Here is a 25,486-nt window from a genome sequence, read left to right on the forward strand (position 1 = left end):
GTCCATAAAAGAGCATCATCGTTGTACTTCAAGAGAGTAGTCAGGAAAGATGGAGATCTTGACATTGTCATGTTTGAGATCTGGGTTATTCCTAGCGGTCGCAAAGATTATGTCACTGTCCCTGCAATTGAGCAACCAAAGGAGTAACGGTCTTGATGGAGCTCCAGGTATTGGAGGAGTAAGGAGAAACCTCTCCCCATCTTTACATCTGAGTCACTCAGACTCTCTAAGATGCTCTTTTTATGCCCAATCATGTTAGTGACCTCTTTCCAATTAACCTTATTAGTTGCAAAATTTTCTTCCAGCTTTTCCTTGTTAGTACAACTTACTTTGGAAGCTTTTTGTTGTCTTGTCCCAACTTTTTTGAGACGTGTTGCTGCCATCAATTTCGAAATGACTTTTTTTTTCTTAAAATGGTACATTTTCTTAGTTTACGCATTTGATATTTTTTCTATTGTGAATTAAATATAGGTTTATAAAGTTTGCAAGTCATTGCATTCTGTTTTTATGTAGATTTTATACAGTGGCCCAACTTTTTTGGAATTGGGGTCGTATATCTATGGTCAAAATTTAAAATCACCTATTCATTTCCACATTATATTTCAATTATTTATAGCCTATCTCGAATATGAACGATCTTAAAGTTTGTAAACCATGTGAAGCTCCCCAAACATTTACTTCTTTCAATTCTGTGACACGTATTCACTATGCCCTGTAAGTAGGTACTGCTGTGTCATGGAATTCAGAAGCTGCCTTCTGAACTACAGAGGTGCTAAGAGGAGGGGTTTCAGGATGCGGAGCCAGTACTGGAATCACTGCTTGAAGGCAGCAAGGTACCATGGGATATGTAGTCCTTAGATATTGAACATAAACAGCAGGAAAGCTGCAAAGCATGGAATCCAGGAATGCAGACAGGCAGAACTCACATCATGACAGAAGATTTTTCAAGTAAGTTTATATTAGATTGTCAAATATATCTATTTATATTGTTATTACAATGATGATGTTAAAAAATAAAAGTGTATGCTGTGACCATAGACCTCCTTTAAGGCATTTGTTCAAATTTCCGGTAAGTAAAGTATATTTCTACCTACTTCATCCATCATGAAGTAGAGGCTTTCAAAACAGTCAAGTCAAGGGATGCCCCTTAGTTTTTCAAAATGGCAAAATATACAGTGAAGCACATCTTGCTGGAAGGAGAGTTCCACATGGAGCCTAATTCTATTCAGATTTGACCCCTGTTTTTACTTTCACAAAAAATTCTGGTTCACTGATACACCGATGAGCCAGTAGCTGTGGGACAGATGCAAATAGTATATTTGTGAAAAAAAATAAAAGCCTGGCATCATCAGGAACTCTGTGGATGTAAGGAGTCCGAGCATGAAGAGAAGCACCGATGTGGGTGAACTGGGCCTGTACAGCAAGAGAAAATGATTTATCACCTTTTTATTCACATAAGACATAGAAACTATAATCAATGTACTAATGTATATGGTGCTGAAAAAAATATTTTTTTTAACTGCGTATCTAAGAGGATTACTATGTGCTATAGTGGAAGATTATACATATTGTTTTCAGCAGTTTCTATACAGTTAAGTGCAGGTTCACACTGATGCGGCTGCGGCGATCGCATGTAATGTCGGAGCGCACTGCTCCTTCATTACATGCGATCGGCTGTGCGGTGCGAGTTTAGCCATACACTTTGTATGGCTAAATTCGCAACGCACCCGCAGCAAAGACGCACAGGACCCTTTTTTGCCGCCGCATCAGGATCGGATCGCACAGCAGTTTACACTTGTGCGATCCGATCCTGTGCGACCTGCAAGATCGCACTGCGATATGCGATCAAACTGGGGGTGTCGTTAAGAATACATTGACACCCCCAGCGTATCGCATATGGCAGTGTGAACTGCCAGGGGTGCGTTTGCGATGCGGGAACAGGCTGCGAATTCGCAGCCTTCCTGCATCACATAAGCGTGAACCGGGGCTAAAACCTATTTCTTGGGTCAGGTTTGTGCATTTAGATTTGAAAAAGATCATAAACCTCATGGAGCGTTTCTGCATTGATAGTGCATGTTCATGCATTTTATCATGTTTCTAAATATGTTTTAAATGTGTGTAAACCATAAAGATTCTTTTTTCATGTAATTTGCATATTTTTCCAGTCACTTCTAAGTGCTTTGTTTGGAATTCTAAGTGCAATATAAATGCAACATTCAGGACTTTTTAAAAATAATGGGATTTTGGTACTTATCGTAAAATCCATTTCTCTGCGTTCATCAACAGAAACAGCGCTCCATAAATCATAACTAGTGGGTTATATTGCCTCCTCCAGGAGTAGGAGTAGGCAGAGCAAAAAAACACATGGCTACTACGCCCATGGGCCTTCCTCAGCTGGTATAACCCCCTCCTCTGCTCTAGGTAATCAGTTTAGTAGCAAGCAGTATTAGAAGTATCAGAACTCCACAGAGGGTTGGGCGCTGTGTCTGTCAATTAAATGTTTTTTACAGTAGGTACAAAAATCCCATTTTCTCTTTCGTTCATCGACGGACACAGCGCTCCATAAATCATAACTAGTGGGACGTCCAAAAGCAGTGCCAAAGGGAAAATGAGGGGTGGGGAAAAGGCTAAACATAGGAGCCCTTAACCAGGACAAAGGAGCCCTAACCGGGTCACAGGAACCATGTCTGAAAAATAAAAGTTTAAAGAGAAAACACCCCTCAAGAGGGAACAGCCCCTCTTAAACAGCAGCCTTCAAAACTTTGCAGCCAAAAGAAACATCCACAGATGCCAAAGTATTTACCTTATAAAATTTTGTAAAGGTATGCACGGACGACCAAGTGGCCACCTTGCAAACTTGCGATATTGTAGCCTGATGACGGAAGGCCCAAGAAGCACTCAGCGCCCGAGTAGAATGCGCCGTGACAGGGAAAGGTGGAACCTAACCTTTAATGGAATAGGCCAGAGTCCCCGTCTGTCTGATCCGTCTAGAGAAGAAGCAGCCAGCTCTTTTCTTGGTCCGTCCGTAACCACAAAAAGCGAGTCTGACCGCCGAAAGGACTCAGTAGCTGCCAGATACACCCAAATCGCATGAACCACATCCAAGGTATGCAAGGCAAATTTGTTGGGATGAGCCAGCTTGGGACACAAGGAAGGCAACACACTGTCCTCATTTAAATGGAAGTCAGAGACAACTTTGGGCAGGAATGATGGACAGGGACAAAGAACCACTTTATCCCTATGGAACACTAAATAGGGACTGCGACAGGATAATGCCGCCAATTCCGATACCCTGCGGGCCAAGGTAAAAGCCACCAAGAATGTCACCTTCTGGAATAATGTAGGCAAGAGAAACTCCTGAATATTCTCAAATAGAGGTTTCTGGAAAACCAAAAGTACTAAATTTAAATCCCATGGCGGAAAAAGAGACCGTACAGGTGGAGCTACATGTCAAACCCCCTGAATAAAGGTACGAACTAAAGAGTGCGTGGCTAGGGGTTGCTGATAGAAGATTGCCAGGGCAGACACCTGGCCCTTGATGGTGCTCAAGGCCAACTTCTGATCAATGCCCCGTTGAAGAAAGGTTAAGATCTGAGCCACAGAAAAGGATCAAGGATAAGTTATAAGAACTTCTAAAGCGCAGGCAGAAGAAAAACTAGCTCAGTCTATGAAAAAGGGGGATAAGACATTCTTCAGATATATAAATGAAAAAAGGAAATTAAAACAAGGAATAACTAAATTAAAAACAAAGGACGGAAGGTATGTAGAAGAGAATAAAGGGCTAGCCGACTGCCTTAATGAATACTTCTGTTCAGTTTTTACAGAAGAAAAAGGAGAAGGACCTCCACTTGAAAGGATGACTAATGAATCGTTTGATGCATGTGTCTTTACAGAGGAAGACGTTCTAAGATTGCTGTCTAAAGTGAAGACAAATAAGTCACAGGGTCCTGATGAGATACACCCAAAATTATTAAAAGAGCTTAGTGGTGAGCTGGCAAAACCATTAACAGATTTATTTAACCAATCATTAGTAACAGGAGTCGTCCCGGAAGATTGGAAATTGGCAAATGTCGTGCCCATTCACAAGAAAGGTAGTAGGGAGGAATCGAGCAACTATAGACCAGTGAGTCTGACATCAATAGTAGGCAAATTAATGGAAACCCTATTAAAGGATAGGATTGTGGAACATCTTAAATCCCATGGATTGCAAGATGAAAAACAACATGGGTTTACTTCAGGGAGATCACGTCAAACAAATCTTATAGATTTTTTTGACTGGGTGACTAAAATAATAGACGGTGGAGGTGCAGTAGACATTGCATATCTAGATTTTAGTAAGGCTTTTGACACTGTCCCACATAGAAGACTTATCAATAAACTGCAGTCATTGAGCATGGACTCCCTGTCATGGTCTTACCTTCTTGCTGTTCTCCTTCGTTTGACATGTGCTGGCGGCCATCTTGGTTTCTGGGTTTCTTGTAGCCTCCCACCCTGCGGCTCCTCCTTCCCACTGGGAGGAGCTGGATGCCTAGCTCATATATATAGGAGGTCTGTGGCTTCAGTTCCTTGCTTGGTCCTCCTGTGTTCACATGCTTCTAAGACTGCTGCTGCTTCTGGTTCCTGATCCTGGCTTCGTCTGACTACCCTGCTGGTTCCTGATCCTGGCTTCGTCTGACTACCCTGCTGGTTCCCGATCCTGGCTTCGTCTGACTACCCTGCTGGTTCCTGATCCCGGCTTCGTCTGACTACCCTCCTGGTTCCTGACCTCTGGCTTCGCAAGGACTCTGCTTCGGTTTCGCCATCTGTTTGGACTTTTGCTTTACAGCTTGATTTTCAATAAAGCCTTCTTATTTTCACTTATCTGTTGTTGTACGTTTGGTTCATGGTTCCGTGACATTAGGACCAAGCCATGAATTCTGACGGTACAGGGCCATCCTCGCTACTCACGCTGGTTGCCAGACTTGATCAGCAGGATTACCTGTTGGGTCAGTTCGCCGTGGCGTTGCAAACCCTGCTTGAACGCACGGCTCATTTCGCTCCCGTTGCCGATGGGTCAGTTGTCGCTCCTGGGTCCGCTCCTACTGCCGCTCCGGTTGTTGCGCCAGAGTCTACCCCGACACCTGTTGTTGCGCCTGCGGTGTTTCGGGGTATGACCGGTTCTGCCCCCCTTCCACAGCGCTTTGGGGGAGAGCCAACTCAGTGCCGAGGTTTCCTTAACCAGGTGGGCATTTATTTCGAGTTGCTGCCACATGCCTTTCCTACTGAGAGATCAAAGGTGGGCTTCTTAATTTCGCTGCTCTCGGACAAGGCCTTGGCCTGGGCCAGCCCTTTATGGGAGAACAACAATCCGGTGGTTGCCGAGTTTTCCGGTTTTGTTGCTTCTCTTCGGAGGGTATTCGATGTGCCGGCTCGTGCTGCCTCTGCTGCGAAGCTCCTTATGTCCATCAGGCAGGGTTCACGATCCGTAGCTGAATACGCCATTGAGTTTCGTACCCTGGCAGCAGAGGTGGTCTCGAATAATGAGGCTCTGGTCGCTGCTTTCTCTCATGGTCTCTCGGATGCCTTGAAGGATGAGGTTGCAGCTAAGGACCTACCAGTGGAGCTCGAGTCTCTTATTTCTTTCCTGATTTTGATTGACACCAGACTCAGGGAGAGACCTTCCTTTAAGGAGAGTCTGCGGAGGCCTCCTAACAGATTGGCGCCTACCTTTGCTGTCCCACCCGTGCCTCCCTCTCCTCCCACGCCTCCTGGGGATGACTTGGCTGGGGGTGAACCCATGCAGCTGGGGTTTGCTCGCCTGTCCGAGGGGGAGAGGGTACTCCGGAGACGCGAGGGCCGATGCATGTACTGTGGTCTCGGTGGGCATTTTCGGTTGGCATGTCTGAACCGTCCGGGAAACGCTCGCACCTGAGATCCTGTCGGGGGCAGATCTTGGGTGGAGTCTCCTCGTCCCCGGTTTCCCGTGTTGACAAACCACTGATCACTGTTGTCCTCTCCTGGGTCGGGGGCTCGGTGACGACCCAGGCGTTGGTGGACTCTGGTGCTGGTGGTTTGTTCATTGATAGTGTGTTCGCTGCCGCCAATTCCATTCCTCTGCAGGCTCGAGGTTCTCCACTGGCTCTTGAGGCGATAGACGGCAGACCCCTTCTGCCGCCACACGTGACTCATGAGACCCTTCCAGTGGGGATAGCCATTGGTGCCGTTCACAGAGAGTCGGTCTGCTTCCAGGTTATTTCGTCTCCACACTACTCGGTGGTCTTGGGGTACCCCTGGCTCCAGAAGCATAATCCGACTTTCGATTGGAGATCGGCCGAGATCCTCTCGTGGTCACCGCAGTGTGGGGCTAGTTGCATCCATGGGCCTGTCAAGTTGCTGTGTACTTCCTCTGACTCTCTGTTGCCTCCTGAATACGAGGAGTACCGGGATGTATTCGATAAGGTGCGCGCGGTTGCCCTACCTCCGCACCGCCCATACGATTGTGCCATCGAGTTACAACCTGGTGCCGTTCCTCCTCGTGGCAGTCTATCCACTGTCGGTAGCGGAGAATGAGGCCATGGAGGAGTACGTGAAGGAGGCGCTTTCACGCGGACACATTCGCAAATCCTCGTCCCCGGCAGGGGCTGGATTTTTCTTTGTGAAAAAGAAGGTCGGTGAGTTGAGGCCTTGCATCGATTACAGGGGTCTCAATCGCATCACGATCAAGAACGCTTACCCAATACCCTTGATTTCCGAGCTGTTCGATCGCCTTAAAGGGGTCACGGTCTTTACCAAACTCGACCTGAGGGCGGCATATAACCTCGTAAGGATCAAGGCGGGCGATGAGTGGAAGACCGCGTTTAACACCAGGACCGGTCATTATGAATCCTTGGTTATGCCCTTTGGGTTGTGCAATGCGCCCGCAGTCTTTCAGGAATTCATCAACGATGTTTTCCGTGACCTGTTGCAGCAGTGTGTGGTGGTCTATTTGGATGACATCTTGGTATATTCTGAATCCATGGAGACCCACATTCTGGATGTCAGACGAGTGTTGCAACGGTTACGAGAGAACAAGCTGTACGGTAAGCTTGAGAAATGTGAATTTCACCGATCCCAGGTAACCTTCTTAGGTTACATCATTTCCGCTGAGGGGTTCTCCATGGATCCTGAGAAGGTTTCGGCTGTCTTACAGTGGCCCCAGCCCAGTGGTCTTCGCTCCCTGCAGCGCTTTTTGGGCTTCGCCAATTATTATCGGAAGTTCATCAGGGACTTTTCCATGCTAGCCAAGCCTCTCACGGATCTGACCAGGAAGGGCAGTAATTCCCAGGTCTGGCCGCTCGAGGCCATCCGAGCTTTTGAGGCTCTAAAGTCCGCCTTTGTGTCGGCTCCGATTCTGTCGCATCCCAACCCTGAGTTGCCCTTTGTCCTCGAGGTGGACGCGTCTGAGACGGGAGTAGGCGCCCTTCTGTCTCAGCGTAGAACACCAGAGGGTCCTCTGCTTCCTTGTGGGTTTTACTCCCGGAAACGGTCTTCCGCGGAATGCAACTATCAGATTGGTGACAGGGAGTTATTGGCCATCGTGCAGGCCCTTAAAGAATGGAGGCACTTGCTCGAGGGTTCGGTGGTTCCGGTCCTCATCCTGACGGACCACAAGAATCTGACCTACCTTTCTGAGGCCAAGAGATTGACACCACGTCAGGCCAGATGGGCTCTGTTCTTGTCACGTTTTAATTACGTGGTCTCCTACCTACCCGGTTCCAAGAACATCAGGGCGGATGCCTTATCACGGCAGTACTCCGATCTGTCCAGGGAGGAGTCAATTCCGACTTCGGTCATACCTCCGAATCAGATCCTGGCCGCCATTCGCACCAGCCTGACCTCTCCCCTGGGTGAGCAGATTTTGGCGGCTCAATCTGGTGCTCCCTCTGGGAGACCCAACGGCAGATGTTTTGTGCCTGAGGAGTTGCGCACTCGGTTGCTGCGAACCTACCATAACTCCAAGACCGCGGGGCATCCTGGAAAGAATCAGCTGTCCTGGGCTGTTTCACGTCTGTTCTGGTGGCCTTCCCTACGTTCCGACATCGCCGCATATGTAGCGGCATGCTCCGTTTGTGCCCAGAGTAAGTCCCCTCGGCACCTTCCGTTGGGCCTTCTGCAACCCATAGCCACCGGGGAGCGCCCATGGTCACACCTGGGGATGGATTTCATTGTGGACCTCCCTGCATCCCGAGGCCATACGGTCATTCTCATGATTGTGGATCGGTTTTCCAAAATGTGCCACTGTGTTCCTCTCAAGAAGTTACCCTCTGCACAGGAGTTGGCCACGATTTTTGCCAGGGAGGTCTTCCGGTTGCACGGTTTGCCCAAGGAGATTGTGTCGGATCGGGGGAGTCAGTTTGTGTCCAGGTTCTGGCGCGCCTTTTGCTCCCAGTTGGGGATTCATCTCTCCTTCTCCTCGGCCTACCACCCTCAGTCTAATGGGGCCGCAGAACGATCCAATCAGGCCTTGGAGCAATTCCTTCGTTGCTATGTCTCCGATCACCAAGACAATTGGGTTGACCTCCTGCCTTGGGCTGAGTTTGCCAGGAACACGGCGGTGAACTCTTCCTCTGGGACGTCTCCCTTCATGGCCAATTATGGGTTCCAACCTGCCGTGTTACCGGAGGTATTCTCTCCCCAGGATATTCCGGCTGTGGAGGATCATCTTTCCGTCCTACGTGCTTCTTGGGTTCAGATCCAGAAGTCCCTTGAGGTCTCTGCGCAGCGCCAGAGACTCCAGGCTGATCGCAGACGAGCGCCTGCTCCTTCCTACCAGGACGGAGACCGTGTATGGTTGTCCACCCGCAACCTCAACCTTCGAGTGCCCACTCCCAAGCTGGCGCCTCGCTTTGTTGGTCCCTTCCGAGTGCTTCGCAGGGTAAACCCGGTAGCCTATGCCCTTGCGCTTCCTCCTGGCATGCGGATCTCCAACGTGTTTCATGTCTCCCTGTTGAAGCCACTGGTGTGTAATCGTTTCACTTCCTCGGCCTCGTCCGGTCCAGGTGGGCAATCGTGAGGAGTATGAGGTGAGCAATATCCTGGACTCACGCCTGGTCCGCGGTCGGGTGCAGTTTTTGGTTCATTGGCGTGGTTATGGTCCAGAGGAGCGTTCCTGGGTTCCCTCCGCAGATGTCCATGCTCCTGCCTTGCTCCGAGCCTTCCACGCACGCTTCCCTCAGAAACCGTTCTTTACTCCGCGGAGGAGGGGCCCTTGAGGGGGAGGTACTATCATGGTCTTACCTTCTTGCTGTTCTCCTTCGTTTGACATGTGCTGGCGGCCATCTTGGTTTCTGGGTTTCTTGTAGCCTCCCACCCTGCGGCTCCTCCTTCCCACTGGGAGGAGCTGGATGCCTAGCTCATATATATAGGAGGTCTGTGGCTTCAGTTCCTTGCTTGGTCCTCCTGTGTTCACATGCTTCTAAGACTGCTGCTGCTTCTGGTTCCTGATCCTGGCTTCGTCTGACTACCCTGCTGGTTCCTGATCCTGGCTTCGTCTGACTACCCTGCTGGTTCCCGATCCTGGCTTCGTCTGACTACCCTGCTGGTTCCTGATCCCGGCTTCGTCTGACTACCCTCCTGGTTCCTGACCTCTGGCTTCACAAGGACTCTGCTTCGGTTTCGCCATCTGTTTGGACTTTTGCTTTACAGCTTGATTTTCAATAAAGCCTTCTTATTTTCACTTATCTGTTGTTGTACGTTTGGTTCATGGTTCCGTGACACTCCCATATTGTTGAGTGGATTAGGCAGTGGCTGAGTGACAGACAACAGAGGGTTGTAGTCAATGGAGAACATTCAGAACAAGGTCATGTTACCAGTGGGGTACCTCAGGGATCTGTACTGGGACCAATTTTGTTTAATATCTTCATAAGTGATATTGCAAAAGGCCTCAATGGTAAGGTTTGTCTTTTTGCTGATGACACAAAGATATGTAACAGGGTTGATGTTCCTGGAGGGAAACGCCAAATGGAAAAGGATTTAGGAAAACTAGAAGAATGATCAGAACTCTGGCAACTGAAATTTAATGTGGATAAGTGCAAGATAATGCACCTGGGACGTAAAAACCCAAGGGCAGAATATAGAATATTTGACACAGTTCTGACCTCAGTATCTGAGGAAATGTAACGCTCCTGCGTTTCTTATATGGTGTGGATTTTCAGCTGCAGAAATAGATCCACGTCAGTAGTCATGTAAGAGATATGCTGAGATACCATTCCCAACCTCAATGACTCATCATGTGTGGAAGGTCTTATTTCAGCCAGTAAATACACACAGTTAGCAAGCTGGTTCCTAGAATGACTTTATGTATGTGGTAACACAATGATGAAGGTTGAGGGATAGGTTGAGTGGAGGTGATAGGTGATAGACACTTGAAGGTGAGACAGTAGCAGATGGATGCAGGAAGGTTTAGCAATGTTGTATGATAGCAGATGATAGAATAGCAGGTGGACATACAAAAGAGATCAACCCAGTGCAGAAAAGTAGCAGTAGTCTCAAGAGCTAGCAATCTAGTTTATGCAGATGTAATAAACAGTCTTTACTATGCAGAGCTAGATAGTGTAAGCTTAGTATAAGTTTATAGAGAATTCCCCTGCGGGGTACTTATCACTATTAGCGATACAGCCGAAGGGTGGTTCAGGAGAGGCGGATGATCCAGTAGCGGGATAAAGGGATCAGCGCAGCGAGGTTCCGTCAGCGAAGTAAGCTTGCAAGCATGGAAGCTTCAAGCAAGGTTAGCATCCAAGTAAGGGTGTTTGAACGAACACATGTGAGTGAGAACCGACGCCTTAAATAGCCATCTAGTCCGGCGCTGAGTGATGACAGCTCCAGTCTTAAAGGTGTATGCGCACCTTTCCAAAAGTAAATGGTAGGGCGCATACACTTGTGGAAAGTGTAATTTAGGGTACCAAAGGTACCGGAACATTACAGGAAAGGGATTTAGGAGTAATTATTTCAGAAGACTTAAAGGTGGGAAGACAATGTAATAGAGCAGCACGAAATGCCAGCAGAATGCTTGGATGTATAGGGAGAGGTATAAGCAGTAGAAAGAGAGAAGTGCTTATGCCGCTGTACAGAACACTGGTGAGACCTCACTTGGAGTATTGTGCGCAGTACTGGAGGCCATATCTCCAGAAGGATATAGATACTCTAGAGAGAGTTCAGAGAAGAGCTACTAAACTAGTACATGGATTGCAGGAAAAAACTTACCAGGAAAGGTTAAAGGACCTTAACATGTATAGCTTGGAAGAAAGAAGAGACAGAGGGGATATGATAGAAACTTTTAAATACATAAAGGGAATCAACTCGGTAAAGGAGGAGAGCATATTTAAAAGAAGAAAAACTACCACAAGAGGACACAGTTTTAAATTAGAGGGGCAAAGGTTTAAAAGTAATATGAGGAAGTATTACTTTACTGAGAGAGTAGTGGATGCATGGAATAACCTTCCTGCAGAAGTGGTAGCTGCAAATACAGTGAAGGAGTTTAAGCATGCATGGGATAGGCATAAGGCTATCCTTCATATAAGATAGGGCCAGGGACTATTCATAGGATTCAGATATATTGGGCAGACTAGATGGGCCAAATGGTTCTTATCTGCCGACACATTCTATGTTTCTATAAGCGCTAATTGACTCACACCAAGAAATGTGCGCTTACCATGTATGATGGTATATCTTGCTGGAAGATGACTTCATCACCTTCACCATAGTAGAGATCACTGATCCAGACAGAGCTATAACGCTCAATACCTGGCTTTCAATAGCTAACCCATTAAAACTAGTGACTGTAAAGCAGGATGGTAGATTAGCCCTTGGGACAACTTGTCTTCTCTGAGCGGAAGCCCCCAAGAGACGTTTACAGCCACCAAGATGATTGGAAGATCCTTGCTCTTTATTCCTCGCACGAACTGCGGAACAAGCCTTACACGAGGATGATACTGGCCTTACCGTGGACCTTGGTCATCTGTGGCATCTGTCAGAGGACCCTATGACCTTGTCACAAACTTCGGTGTTCTCCTGTGGAGCCCAACCATCTAAAGGAGCTGCTTGTAAGACTGTACAAACAGAACTGTCTTAAAGGTAGATACCATCAGACTCAGAACCTGTATGCAAAATGGGAGAGATAACTATCTGTGTGACAGAAGCCGGTGAATCACTGCCTTTGGTCCCTGAAGTTTGTGCAGAGGAAGAACCACCCTGGTCAGAAATAGAATCAGATCTAGTTAAATTATTTCCCTGGACAGGGATAGGGGGGGGCCTTAGGTAGTTCATACATCACCTGAACCTTTGCAGGAATTAAAGGAGACTCACTACCTAAAAAACCTGAAAAGGACAAGCTTTGTCCCCCTTTCTGGGTACCCCCAAAAGAAACATTTTGCGGATCTCCTTGACTCTCACCAAAGAAGTCCACAGAGCTGGAAATCAGTGAAGATGTCCCCCCACCCCAATAATGGGTGAAGGCAGACCTTCATGCTGAAGGAGTCTTGTCTGCTGGTCCAGGTGAGCTAGCTCTAGGCTAACCCAACCAAGGTTACTTGGAACCTCCTGGGGAAGATTTAGAAGATCTATTTCCCTTATTCTCTGTCCCAGGAGCACAAAATAATTTTCTATGGGCTGTGAAGAAGCGCCCCGTCTTCAACGAGGCTTCTTCCCTTTCCATGACTGTGGCAGGAAGGTACTCTTCCCCCACGTGATACCGTTAATGATGTCATCCAGGGTAGCCTGAAACAAGAGCATTAAGATAATACTTCTGACTTTATAATTCCTTTAAGCTGCCCCCAAGTCCCCATTGTTAAGCTAGAGACACATGGGAAGTTCTTTCTCCTTCAACCCAGCAGACTGAATGACACAAAAAACTTAGAGGTCGCTGTACTAAGCAATGTTAGTGCCACAATCTCTACCACTGAGCTATCATGTTCCCTGCCAGAACACACGGATCAGCGCTCACAGCCATTGACTGTGAGCACTGATCTGATGCTAGTTTTCCAGCATTCTCATTCAACATATGTTGACTTCTGTTGGACAGGCTGCTGTACACACTGGCTAAATGTTGTTTGGTTCTGTTGAACCAGCATGAACAGCCCATGTGTACCAGCCTCACAGCTCAAATGCCAGGCCTTCAGACAAGCAAGGCTCTGACTCCTGGTAGTATTGAAGCTTGCCTGTTCCCTCCCACACATTTCTGTTAACCTATTACTATGATGTCCTGGACACAGATAAGCTTTTACTCTACCTGGAAATGCTGAAGCTTTGTTTGTCAGAATGCCTTTACATTCAAGCATAATGTTGGGGTCTTTAAAGGTATATTAAATCTTCGCTTTTGAAAAAAAAAAAACTAAAATAACAAACATGGTATACTTACTTGCTCTGTGTAATGGGTTTGCATAGAGCAGCACGATCCTCCTTTTCTGTGGTCATCTCCGGGACTCCAGGCCCCTTATCTTCGGTGAGTGACTTTCCATGGGGGCATCCATGCGTGCTCGTTCCCGAGCCGTCCAGTTTGTGTCTATTGGCACAGATCAGGTGGGGCTGAATCATCACAGACTGTGGAAAATGTTGCATTTCATTTGGAAATCAAGGTTCCAGAGTCTGGAGGAAGAGTGGGGAGGCACAGAATCCAAGTTGCATGAGGTTTAGTGTGAAGTTTCCACAGTCCGTGATGATTTGGGGAGCCATGTCATCTGCTGGAGTTGGTCCACTGTGTTTTATCAAGTCCAAAGTCAGCACAGCCCTCTACCAAGAAATACTAGAGCACTTCATGCTTCCCTCTGCATACCAGCTTTATGGAGATGCTGATTTCATTGGAGCAGGACTTGGCACCTGCCCACACTGCCAAAAGTACCAATCCCTGGTTTAATGATCTTGTTATTAATTGGCCAGCAAACTCACCTAGAAGAGAGAATCTGTGGGGTATTGTCAAGAGGAAGATAAGAGACACTAGAGACCTAACAATGCAGATGAGCTGAAGTCTGCTGTCAAAGCAACCTGGGCTTCCATAACACCTCAGCAATGCCACAGGCTTATCACCTCCATGCCAGGCCGCATTGATGCAGTAATTCATGCAAAAGGAGCCCCGACCAAGAATTGAATGCATACTATACTGTACATAGATATACCTTTCAGTAAACCAACATTTCTGTATTAAAATTCCTTTTTTATTGATTTTATGTAATATTCAAATTTTCTGAGATACTGAATTTTGGGTTTTAACTAGCTGTAAACCATAACCATAATCATCCAAATTTAAAGAAAGAAATGCTTGAAATATATCACTCTGTGTGTAATGAATCTATATAAAATATATGAGTTTCACTTTTTGAATTGAATTACTGAAATAAATTAAACTTTTTGATGAAATTTTAGCAGATTCACCTGTAGTTTGCTAGGACACCCAAAACTACAAAGTAGACAGAAAGAGAGTTAGAAATTATAGCAGGAAATCTTGCTGTAGTAGTATCGAAGACATAAGAAAAACCAGGGGCTGACTAAAAGTGCAGTTCTTTGAAAAATCAATATTTTATGGGTTCAAATATGTGCGAATTGAATGCGAATTTCACTGCATCCAATTCACATGACATGCAAATGTGACTGGCTCTCAATGGAGCCGGTTCACAGAGGTCCGGGTCAGACGCAGTGCAAATTCCAAAAGGGTCCTGTGCGTTTTTGGGTTCAGTTTAGGTGCGAATTCAGGCTAAAATTCAAACTTAATTGCACCTGAACCGGTGAACAGAAATGCACTGGACCCCAGGCTGGAACCCACGGCAACATATATGTGAACCTGTCCTCACATGAGAAACATGGTGAGCTTGGGCCCACGTTCACAATGGTCTGATTTGACATGCGATTTGACTTGTCAAACCGCATGTCAAATTGGAGCCAATTGCCAGCAAACGCACCGTCCGAATGGGTGCCACGCCGACTTTGCAGCGCCGCACTGACTCCCAAAAGTAGTTTTTGCACTACTTTTGGCGACTTCGGGGATGATTCCCTTAGATGTATGTGTGGTAACCCGCACAGATGTCTGTGAAATTGCCCCCGAAGTCAAACTGAAATGTCGGCTTGAAATCGTGCGAGTTCAAAACAGCCTCAATGTGAACCTGGGCTTAATTACCTTAAAGCAATGCACACAGTAAGTTTCTAGGACTTGCACTAGGCACACGAGTAATAGAAAACAGCTTACATCCTCCCCTGACTATCCTTTCCGATAAAAAAAAAGACTTACCTGTAACTCTGTTTCTAGGTGTCGTCCAGGACAGTACAGGAGATATAGGCTCCACCTCCGGAGACAGTAAACACAAAGGATCAGGTGAATAAAGGGGCGGACACCCACCATCTTCCCCAGTCTTTATCCGAGAACTCCCCGGACATGGCATCTGCAACAAGACAAAAACACTCGCACATAGTTATAACAGCATTATAGGGAGGGAATCCCTGCTGTCCTGGACGACTCCTAGAAACAGAGTTACCGGTAAGTCTAACTCTGGTTTTTCTCCAGTCGTCTGTCCAGGACAGCACAGGAGAGATCAACGAGAACTTACCAGATTAGGGTGGGACTACCGCCTGGAAGACCTTCCTCCCAAACGCTTGATCTTGCGCAGAGAGAAGGTACAGTCTGTAGTGCTTGATAAATGTCGAGAAGCTAGACCAGGTGGCTGCTTTGCAAATTTGTTCTGGTGTCGCCCCTGCCCGCTCCACCCAAGAAGCAGATAACGCCCTCGTGGAGTGGGCCAACAGAGAAAAAGGGCACTATTTGCCTAAACTTCTATAAGCTTCTACTATCGCCTGTTTAATCCACCTGGCTATAGTATTTTTTGAAGCCTGCTGCCCCTGAATACACTACAAATAAAGCATTGGATTTTCTAAAGCTCTTAGACAACTCTAAATAGCTTAACACACAGGCCCTGACATCTAAGAGATTAAACTCTGCTTCCCTTGGATTGGAAGGGGAGGAACAGAAGGATGGTAACACCATTTCTTGGGCCCTGTGGAACCTGGAAGCCACTTTAGGTAGGAATCCTGGATCTGTACGTACCACCAACCTGTCTTCAAAAATTTGAAGAAAAGGTTCCCTAACTGAAAGCGCCTGTAACTCACTAATGCGCCTGGCTGTAGAAATTGCCACCAGAAAGGCTGTCTTAAGGGTAATATACTTTAACGACAGGTCTACGTCCTGCAAAAGTTTTATCCAACCCTGTAGTACTATTGACAAGTCCCATTTAGGAAGAACCTTAAATGGAATTGGTCTCATTCTGGATAATCCCTTGAAGAACCTCACCACTAAAGGTTCTAAAGCCAGGGATTTTTCCAGAAACACTGATAATGCCGCTACCTGCACTTTTAAAGTGCTAACGGCCAGTCCCTTGTCTGCACCTTCCTGCAGAAATTCAAGAATGGCTGGAATACCGACCTCCCGGTTATCGGTTTTTAGCCAAAAACAAAAAATTTTCCAATACTTAAAATAAATTGTCTGTGTGACCTTCTTTCTACTAGAAACAATTGTGTGGATCACTTTATCTGAAAGTCCTTTTGACTTCAAAAGACCTTCTTCAGATACCAGGCTGCCAACTTCATTCTCTGGATCTTTGGCAGTTGTATCGGTCCCTGGGATAGCAGGTCTTCCCTCTCTGGGAACATGAGAGGGGAACCTACTGCTAGATGCCACAGGGATGAAAACCAAGGCCTGTTTGGCCAAAACGGGGCTATCAGGATTAAGGTGGTATCCTCCTGGATGAACTTCTTTAGAACGAGAGGAATCAGCTTTAACGGGGGAAAGGCATAACTCAGCTGAAACGTCCACTCCTGAGCTAAGGCATCCAGCCCTATGGCTCCTCTGCCTTTCTCCAAGGAAAAGTACCTTGGGACTTTGTTGTTCGTTCTGCTGGCGAACAGATCTATGTCTGGAAGGCCCCATCTCTGGGTCACCAACTGGAAGACTTCCCTGTTTAGGGACCATTCCGATACCCGATGGCGAGTTAGAAAATCTGCCATCTCGTTGTCCACACCCCTTAGGTGGACTGCGGAAATAGAGCTCAGGTTTGCTTCTGCCCAGGAAAAATGGTTCGCTGTCAGCTGCATCAGGGACGGGCACCGTGTCCCTCCTTGTTTGTTAACATAAGCGACCGCCACCACGTTGTCCGATAGGACTTGTACATGGTGTCCGTTCAGGTCTTTAGAAAAAAACTCTTAGGGCTTCCCAGATTGCCCGCAGTTCTCTCCAATTGGCCGATTCCCGAGATTCCCTCCTGGGCCATGCTCCCTGGGCCATCCTCGTTCCCCAGTGGGCTCCCCAGCCCTAGGTACTGGCGTCTGTAGTTATCCGGATGGATATTGGGAAGGACCACTGAATGCCCCCCCAGAGGTTCTCTTCTTTCCTCCACCACCAGAGCGATTGCTTGGCTTTTGGGGATAAATGGATGGTCTTGTCCAGGGATTGTTGTCTCCCGTCCCAAACTCTCAGGATGTTGGCCTGGAGACACTGAAAGTGGGCCCTTGCCCAAGGAACAGCTGGGATTGTTGCCGCCAGGAACCCTAGGCCTGACATAGCTGTCCTGATGGGCAGTGACTTGTTGGTTTGCAGGGCGGCCGCTGTCACTTTTACCTTTTCCCCCTTTTCTAGAGTGAGAAAAACTTTCTGCTCTATCGAATTTATCCTGTACCCCAGATAGCACAACTCTTGTGTTGGGATCAGGTTGGATTTGTCCTTGTTGATTAACCAACCCAGGTCCTCCAAGAACCGGGTGGCTACCCGTAAGTCTTCTTGCAACTGGGGAAAGGAGTGGGCAAAAAATAAAAGGTCATCCAGATAAGGAATGACCGAGATTCCGCTTAGTCTTAAGGGAGCCAGTGCTTCTGCCAGAACTTTGGTGAAAATCCTGGGAGAAGAACCCAGCCCGAATGGCAGGGCTCTGAACTGCAGATGGACGAAAAGCACTCCCCCAGCTTATCGCTATTCTTAAAAGTTTTTGAGACTTTGACATGGCCTCGTCGACCACCGGGGGCCCCCACCACTGACCTCCTTCACCAAGACAGGTACAGCAGAGCTCCACACCTGCCTCCTCCAGGGAGGAAACACAAAAGACTGGGGAAGATGGTGGGTGTCCGCCCCTTTATTCACCTGATCCTTTGTGTTTCCTGTCTCCGGAGGTGGAGCCTATATCTCCTGTGCTGTCCTGGACAGACGACTGGAGAAAAAAGGGTTAACGTTAAGATCCTGAATTTAGTATGGCTTATGAGCAAAACAAACATTTTTTTGACCGAAATGTACGGTTACACGGTTATGTTGATTTCATGCATTTATTTTGCCCTTTGACTGTCATTGCTATGTTCTTGATTATCTACTTTATATGCCCATATGATATGCACTCTGTAAACTACATTTAACTTTCAATAAAAAGTTTTCATGGAAAAAAAAGAAAAGAAAAAGAAAACAGCAATTAATATGTAAAAGCATATCAAATGAACAAAAACAGATTTACCTTAGTAGAGCCCTACCTGTGCTAATCCTCCAGCGTGAATAAGAGTAAGATCTGGCATCCAAGTACATCCAGGAACCAGCAAACCATACAAAGTAATGAGATTGCATGGAACTGAATAGAACATATATACCAACATCTGCAAAACATAAAGCAGAGGCAATAATATTTTAGCTCCTAAAAAAGCACCAGGAATGTGGGGGGAAAGGAAGGAGCCTTATTAGGCCCCCTTTACCTCATGGGGCCATGGCGTTGATGCGTTAACTATTTTCTTAGGTGATTTGTATAGGGCTTTCTCATAGGTCAATTGAGGTCACATGACTTTGAAGACTCTGGAAGGTTAGAAGGGTCAAGCGTGGATTGGTCAGATAGGGGTCACTTGACCTCAGAACCTTCTGGAATAGCTTTAGGGGGCCTACTTAGGCAGCCTCTCTGACAGGATTTTTGCCAGCTACCTCAGAGGATTCATCGCTAAAAATTCCCCTCCCAATCACCCCCCCCCCCCCCGTTATGGCCGGTTTTGTGGTGGGTCCCTTTGGTTTTGAAAATATAATTAAAGGGGACATGTGAGATTATGTTTAAACTAAATGCTGGATCAGCCCGAGTCTTAGTGGCTGGGTTGAGTGTTAATGATTTATAGATAAGTTTCATGTTGAAGATATTTATAACGGAGTTCCACCCTAAAATGGAACTTCCGCTTTAGGTAGTCCTTACCCCCTGACATGCCACCTTTGGCATGTCATTTTTTTGGGGGGGGAGCTGGTACCTAGTTTTGAGAGGTACCCGCTCCCACTTCCGCTCAGAGCGCCGCGGCGCCCTGAGTGGAAGTTCTCCTCTCCTCCTCCCTCCCTGCAATCTTCTGGGACATGTCAGAGGTCCCAGAAGATTGCCGGCCAACCAAGACATGCAGCGCAGCTCGCGCATGCGCAGTGCGTACCCAGCTGTGAAGCCGCAACCTGTCACAGCTGGATGCCCACACCAGTGATGCCGGCGCCGCCGAGACCAGAGGGAGAGGATCGAGGCTTCAGGCGGCCGCATCGCTGGACCGTGGGACAGGTGTGTGTTTATTAAAAGTCAGCAGATACACTTTTTGTAGCTACTGACTTTTAATAAACACAGAAAAGGCTGGAACTCCGCTTTAAGTTTAATAAAGTTTGATGGTTATAATAAAATTTTAATTAAACCAATAAACCAGGCCGTGGCCTATTTGGATCCAAATTGCTGTGTGTGGTTTGTTTATTTGTGCATGTTTGCAGGTTTTTTGGCCTGACGCCTACGGCCCCATGAATGATGCTCAACTACACTAGTTTTATATTAATTAGGGCAAGTTTATGAGAATTTGATCATTTTTCTGATGTTACTGCATTCACATGAACATTACTGTCCATACAGTAGGGATGATTTATGAAAGCTATGGAGAATTAGCAACCACTACTACATCTAGTTTCATTTCCCAGTAAAGTGGTGTTTCAATTTGAAACACTTGGCTATAAATCTATGAGTAACCTGCTCGTCCTAACAACTGGATATGAACGATTTGAATTTAGCAAGTTGATCTTAATCGGGGAAAACTTTTGATAAGAAACTCTGTTCCGTTTTGTATCATAGACTGACAAATGTATATATATACACACACACACAGTGTATGTTCTAGGTAAATATATTTCTAAAGGTGCTATTGACATTACATTTTCACCACATGTTGGTAACAACCCATGCAATCCATACATACAAAGAAACCAAAACAAATAAGTTCAGAATTTAAGTTATGTGTAATAAAATGGGATGACACAGGGAAAGAGTATTAAACACATGAAGAAAGGGAGGTGCAAAAAGGAATGGAATGCCAAGACACCAGCTGAAATGTACCAGTAATAAGAAAGCAATCCTGCCCCCTATCAGGGCAAATTAATATCAGCTGGTTCAGTCTCAACTGATGGCCTATAAAAAGTGATGGCCTATAAGGTGCATCATTACAAAGGTGTCAAACAAGAAACATCTCATGATGGGTAAAAGCAAAGAGCTCTCTCAATACCTTTGCATTATTCCTGCAAAACATACTGAATGGCATTGGTTACAGAAGGATTTCTAAACTTCTAAATGTTCCAGTGAGCACTGTTCGGGAAGTGGACAGAACATCATTTCACCATAAATCATCCAGGTCCAGGTGCTCCTCTCAAGATTTCTGAGATTGAAAAGAATTATCAGAAGAGTTGTCCAAGAGCCAATGACCAGCTGTGGAAAGCTTCAGAAAGAATTAGCAGGTACAATTGTTTTAAAGAAAACAATAAGTAATGTACTCACCCGCCATGGCCTGTATACACGCTCACCATGCAAGACTCCATTGCTTAAGAAAAAGCATGTTGAAGCTTGTTTAAAGTTTGCTACACAACATTTGAAACCAAAACAAATAAGTTTAAAAATTAAGTTCTGTGTAACAAAATGGAATGACACAGGGAAAAAGTTTTGAACACGCTAACTGAAATGTACATATTTATCCACATCCCCCCCAGCCTAAAGCAGAATGACGGCCGGATGGGGGATCAGTTATCCTGACTGAGCATCATATGGCGTCAAGCAGGATAAGCTTGATGCCATGGCCCCCCAAGGGTGCTCAGCAATCGGTAGTGCGGTGTGTCGCTCTGACACACCAGGGATGCCACTCAGTGCCCATCAGATATGCCTGTCAGTGCCTCCTCATCAGTGCCATCTATCAGTGCAGCCTATCAGTGCCTCATCATCAGTGCAGCCTCATCAGTGGTGTCCGTCAGTGAAGGAGAAAACGTATTTACAACATTTTAGAACAAAAAGAAAAAACGAATTTGGATAAAAAACCCAGTTGTGATCAAATACCACCAAAAGAAAGCTCTATTTGTGAGGGAAAAAAATAATTTTTACATACATAAAGTTTAATATGGGTACAGTGTTGCATGACTGCGCAATTGTCATTCAAAATGAGACTGAAAATTGGCCTGTGCAGGAAGGGGGTAAAAGTGCCCTGTATTGAAGTGGTTAATACCTCGTATAAAATCCATTACTGGTAATGACAGCTTCAAGACCACTCCTGTATGGAGAAACTAGTCGCATGCATTGCTCAGGTGTGATTTTGGCCCATTCTTCCACACAAACAGCCTTCAAACCTTGAAGGTTCTGTAGGCCTCTTCTATGAACTCTGATCTTTAGTTCTTTCCATAGATTTTCTGTTGAATTTAAGTTAGGTGATTGGCTGGGCCATTCTAGCAGCTTTATATTCTTTCTTTGAAACCAATTAGAGTTTCCTTGGCTTTGTGTTTGGGATCATTGTCATGCTGAAATGTCCACCCTCATTTCATCTTCAGCATCCTGGTAGATGGCATAAGATTTTTATCAAGAATGTCCTGGTACATTTTTCTACTCATCCTTCCTTCAATGACATGAAGTTTGCCAGTACTGTATAATGAAAAAACATGTATACCAAGGGAATGGGGGGGAGGGATACTGGACCTTAGAAAACCCACTCAAAACCCTAACGGGGTGTGGGGGTGTGATATATATATATATGAAATATATTACCTCAAACCCAGCAGCATATAGCCTGTGTGCCAAGCAACTCAAAAATATCAAGAAAAACAGAAATGAAAGAAAAGCAGTTGCAAAGTATGGCTACAACGAGGGTGAGGTAAATTGAATCACATAGAGCTTTATTGAATGAAAAATTATTAGATAGAAATTAAAACAACAGCATCAACATTGCACAGAATGTAGTGAGAGAATAACCAATCGACATGAAGATGAAACACTGTAAAAGGTCCTGTCTGATGAAAATGGCGCCACTACGCTACAGACTCCACCCACCACCCCAATGGCACATAGAAAAATCCAACATTCACTTGAAAATCAAAAGATATTCATGATAAAAATAAAGTTAATTGTAGTACTCTTGGAGTATGAACATTATATGTATGGATAGAACCACCTCCAGGTTTGTAGAAATACCCAGTTGGGGATATTTGAGCAAGTTTTTGATGTAGAAGTTTTAGTTGGTGGTTATCAAACGTCTCCGTATATGACCGTTAGATGCAGGGTCCTCACACCTATATGGTATACAAGGGCAATTGATGGCTCTACCACAAACTTTCTCTGGCAAATGGACATGTATTGAATGGCTGCACTTTCCAGATGAATCTTTAAACACAGAGCACAGCAGCAGACACCATGTAAAGCGGCATGGACATATGACTTAAGCGGACAGACAGGCAAGCGAAGCAGGCAGACAAACAGATGGCTTTAAACAGTGATTTGCATACCCGACCTGATATTCAACCAGTATATGTGTCTGAGCAGTCAGAGCGCTCTGCAGCTAAATGTCCTCTGGTCTGTAGATATTGCAGTCCGGGATACAAGATTATGCTCACTGATGGACACACGTGGTATGTCTCAGACCGTTCAGTTAGCCTTCCATTTCTATAAATTTCGCCAGGACAGACATGTTTGCAAACATTTAGTCACAGGGACAGAGCCGGTTACTGACCGTATGGATAGTATGGATCCGTGTGATGTCTGCTATGTACCGTCCGTCAGTATGGAAGAGTCAGTCCAGTTGCATGTCCGGCCGTGGTGAGTCTGTTGAGGGGGCAAGCCTTAGTGTCCGCCAGATAGCGTGTGAGCTTTTCCGTCCACCAAATAGGGCTTGAGCACCGAGCAGCCGATCTGTGTACGCGGTCAATGTTTCAAGCAGGGTGGAGGGTGGAGTCCGTAGGCGCAGTAGCGTATGACGTCGACGCGTTTCGCGTGACGCAGCACGCTTCTTCAGGACGTAATTAGCATCCATTACGTCAGTCCTTTAATACTAGGAGCTCAGCGATCATTGGGTAAAGACAGTCAGGCTCCCTGCTGACGTATTATCACCTAAACAGTGACCCCTAGTGGACTCGGGAGGGATCAACACTAAAAAGAAGCACATAGATTGTTACAAACAGAATATATAGCAACGTAATCAATACTTATCATATATGGTTGTGGATAAACAACATCCCAGGTGATTAGGAGTTTATCTATGGATAGAGGGGGCAGAGGAATCCAGTTATCATTCTTACGATGTAATAAAGATAAGGAGAAGCATATAAAGATCGGGGATTGCAGTCATCTCCAGAAAAGAGGTATCAAGTGTGATGTAGGGAGGCAGTTCTTATCACGTTTATTCCCTAGACCATAATCCAGGGATATTTAAAAGGCCTTAATACTCTTACATCATATCCACACTACCATACAGGAAGTATACAATGGACATATACAACCCATATAGTATATAACAGTATGTGTTACATTGGTGATCTATTATATAAGAAAACACAACAGGGTTAATGTATATGTCCAAGTATAACTATTCCAAAATTGTTGTTATTGATTCAAGAATATTTTCAGACTACACTCGGTGTTAAGGCCTTTAGGTATAAGAGTACCAAGACGAAAAATCCAGGCTTTCTCCCTTTGAAGGAGAATCCTGTCATAGTCACCTCGTCTGGGTGAAAGATCAAGGGAAAAAAAACCCTTTACTTTTAGGCCTTTAGGGTCACTATTGTGTAGTTCTTTAAAATGAAGGGCAAGGGGAGTGTCTTCATTGAGTCTAATACTTTTGATGTGTTCGTTAATTCTTATGCGGAGCTGAAGCTTTGTTTTCCCCACATAGAATTTATTGCATGGGCATTGGATAGAGTAGAGGACTTTGCTAGTTCCACAGTTGATGAACCGCTGGATGAGAAAGGTTCTGGTACCTTCTGAGTTCGTAAAGATATTAGTTTTCTCCACAAACCTGCAAATGCCACAATGGCCACAGGGGAACATTCCTTTAAGTGGAGGAAGGTCTGTCAGCCAGGTATGTTTAGTGTTTTTTTGGAATTCTGAGTGAACCAGGTGGTCGCCCAGATTACTTGCTCGTTTTGCCACCAACAAGGGCCTGGGTCCTACTATCTCTCCTATTTTCCCCGCTCTTCTAAGAATGTGCCAATGATTTTCTAGAATGGTTTTTACTTCATTCCATTGCCCACCAAATTTGGTGATCAATCTAGGGCAATTATCCTGTTTTGATTTTTGTTTCTTTATGGGATTAAGAATTTCTTGGCGTGTACGTTTACCTGCCAGTTTTTTCGCACGTCTGAGGGTTCTGTGAGAGTATCCTCTCTCACGGAACCTAGAGTAGAGCTTAGCAGCCTCCCGGTGGTATTCAACAGGGTCAGAACAAATCCGTTTGACCCTGATGAATTGCCCTACCGGGATTCCGCGAATCAGGGATCCAGGATGGTAACTGTCTGCACGTAATAACGTGTTTGCAGCAGTTTCCTTTCGAAATGTGGAAGTTGAGAGGCGACCTTGGTTTATCTTGATTTTAAGATCAAGGAAAGAAATTTCAAGGGGATCTGCTATATATGTAAGTTTTATGTTTCTAGGGTTAGAGTTGAGCTCAGTCATGAACTCATCCAGTTCACCCCTAGAGCCAGTCCATAAAACCAATACATCATCAATGTACCTCAGCCATGTTTTTACATGGCTGAGGTACATCAAGGAAGTGTATATGGTTTCCTCCTCCCATAGGCCTAGGTGGAGGCAGGCGTATGATGGGGCCCAAGGGGCTCCCATCGCGGTCCCTTGTATTTGCTGGAAATTACTTCCGAGAAACTGAAAAAAGTTGTTAGTTAGTGCAAAGTCTAAGATTTCGATCAGGAATTCATTTTGGGCCCCAAATTTATAATGTTTTTGTTCAAGGAAATGATAAACGGCTAGTATTCCCCATTCATTGGGAATTGATGTGTATAATGATTCAACATCTATTCCCACCAGTAGAGCTCCACTAGGGACCTCAATATCACTGATTTTCTGTAAGACATCACCAGTGTCCCTGACGTATGAGGGCAAGTCCATCACCAAGTCTTTAATGAATGAATCAAGATATCTACCGAGTTTTTCAAGGGGTCCCCCGATTGCCGAAACAATAGGACGGCCCGGGGGGTTCAAGAAATTTTTATGAA

At 45.7% G+C, this 25,486-nt stretch overlaps 1 protein-coding gene across 1 annotated transcript in view; it reads right to left on the reverse strand.

Moving 5' to 3' along the window:
- Nucleotides 1-1,153: 1,153 nt before the first annotated feature.
- The window catches only part of TM6SF1 (transmembrane 6 superfamily member 1), a 112,424-nt gene continuing 88,091 nt past the window's right edge, over nucleotides 1,154-25,486 (reverse strand). Inside the window, exons 9-10 of the mRNA XM_082254027.1 lie at nucleotides 18,502-18,621; nucleotides 1,154-1,413 (exon numbers count right to left, since the gene is read on the reverse strand). Of these exons, the coding sequence (XP_082110153.1) occupies nucleotides 1,222-1,413; nucleotides 18,502-18,621 (312 nt within the window). The 3' untranslated portion in view covers nucleotides 1,154-1,221. The remainder of the gene's footprint in view (nucleotides 1,414-18,501; nucleotides 18,622-25,486) is intronic.

Source organism: Pelophylax lessonae, assembly GCF_965119305.1.
Source record: "Pelophylax lessonae genome assembly, chromosome: 4".
Classification (NCBI taxonomy): Eukaryota; Metazoa; Chordata; class Amphibia; order Anura; family Ranidae; genus Pelophylax; species Pelophylax lessonae.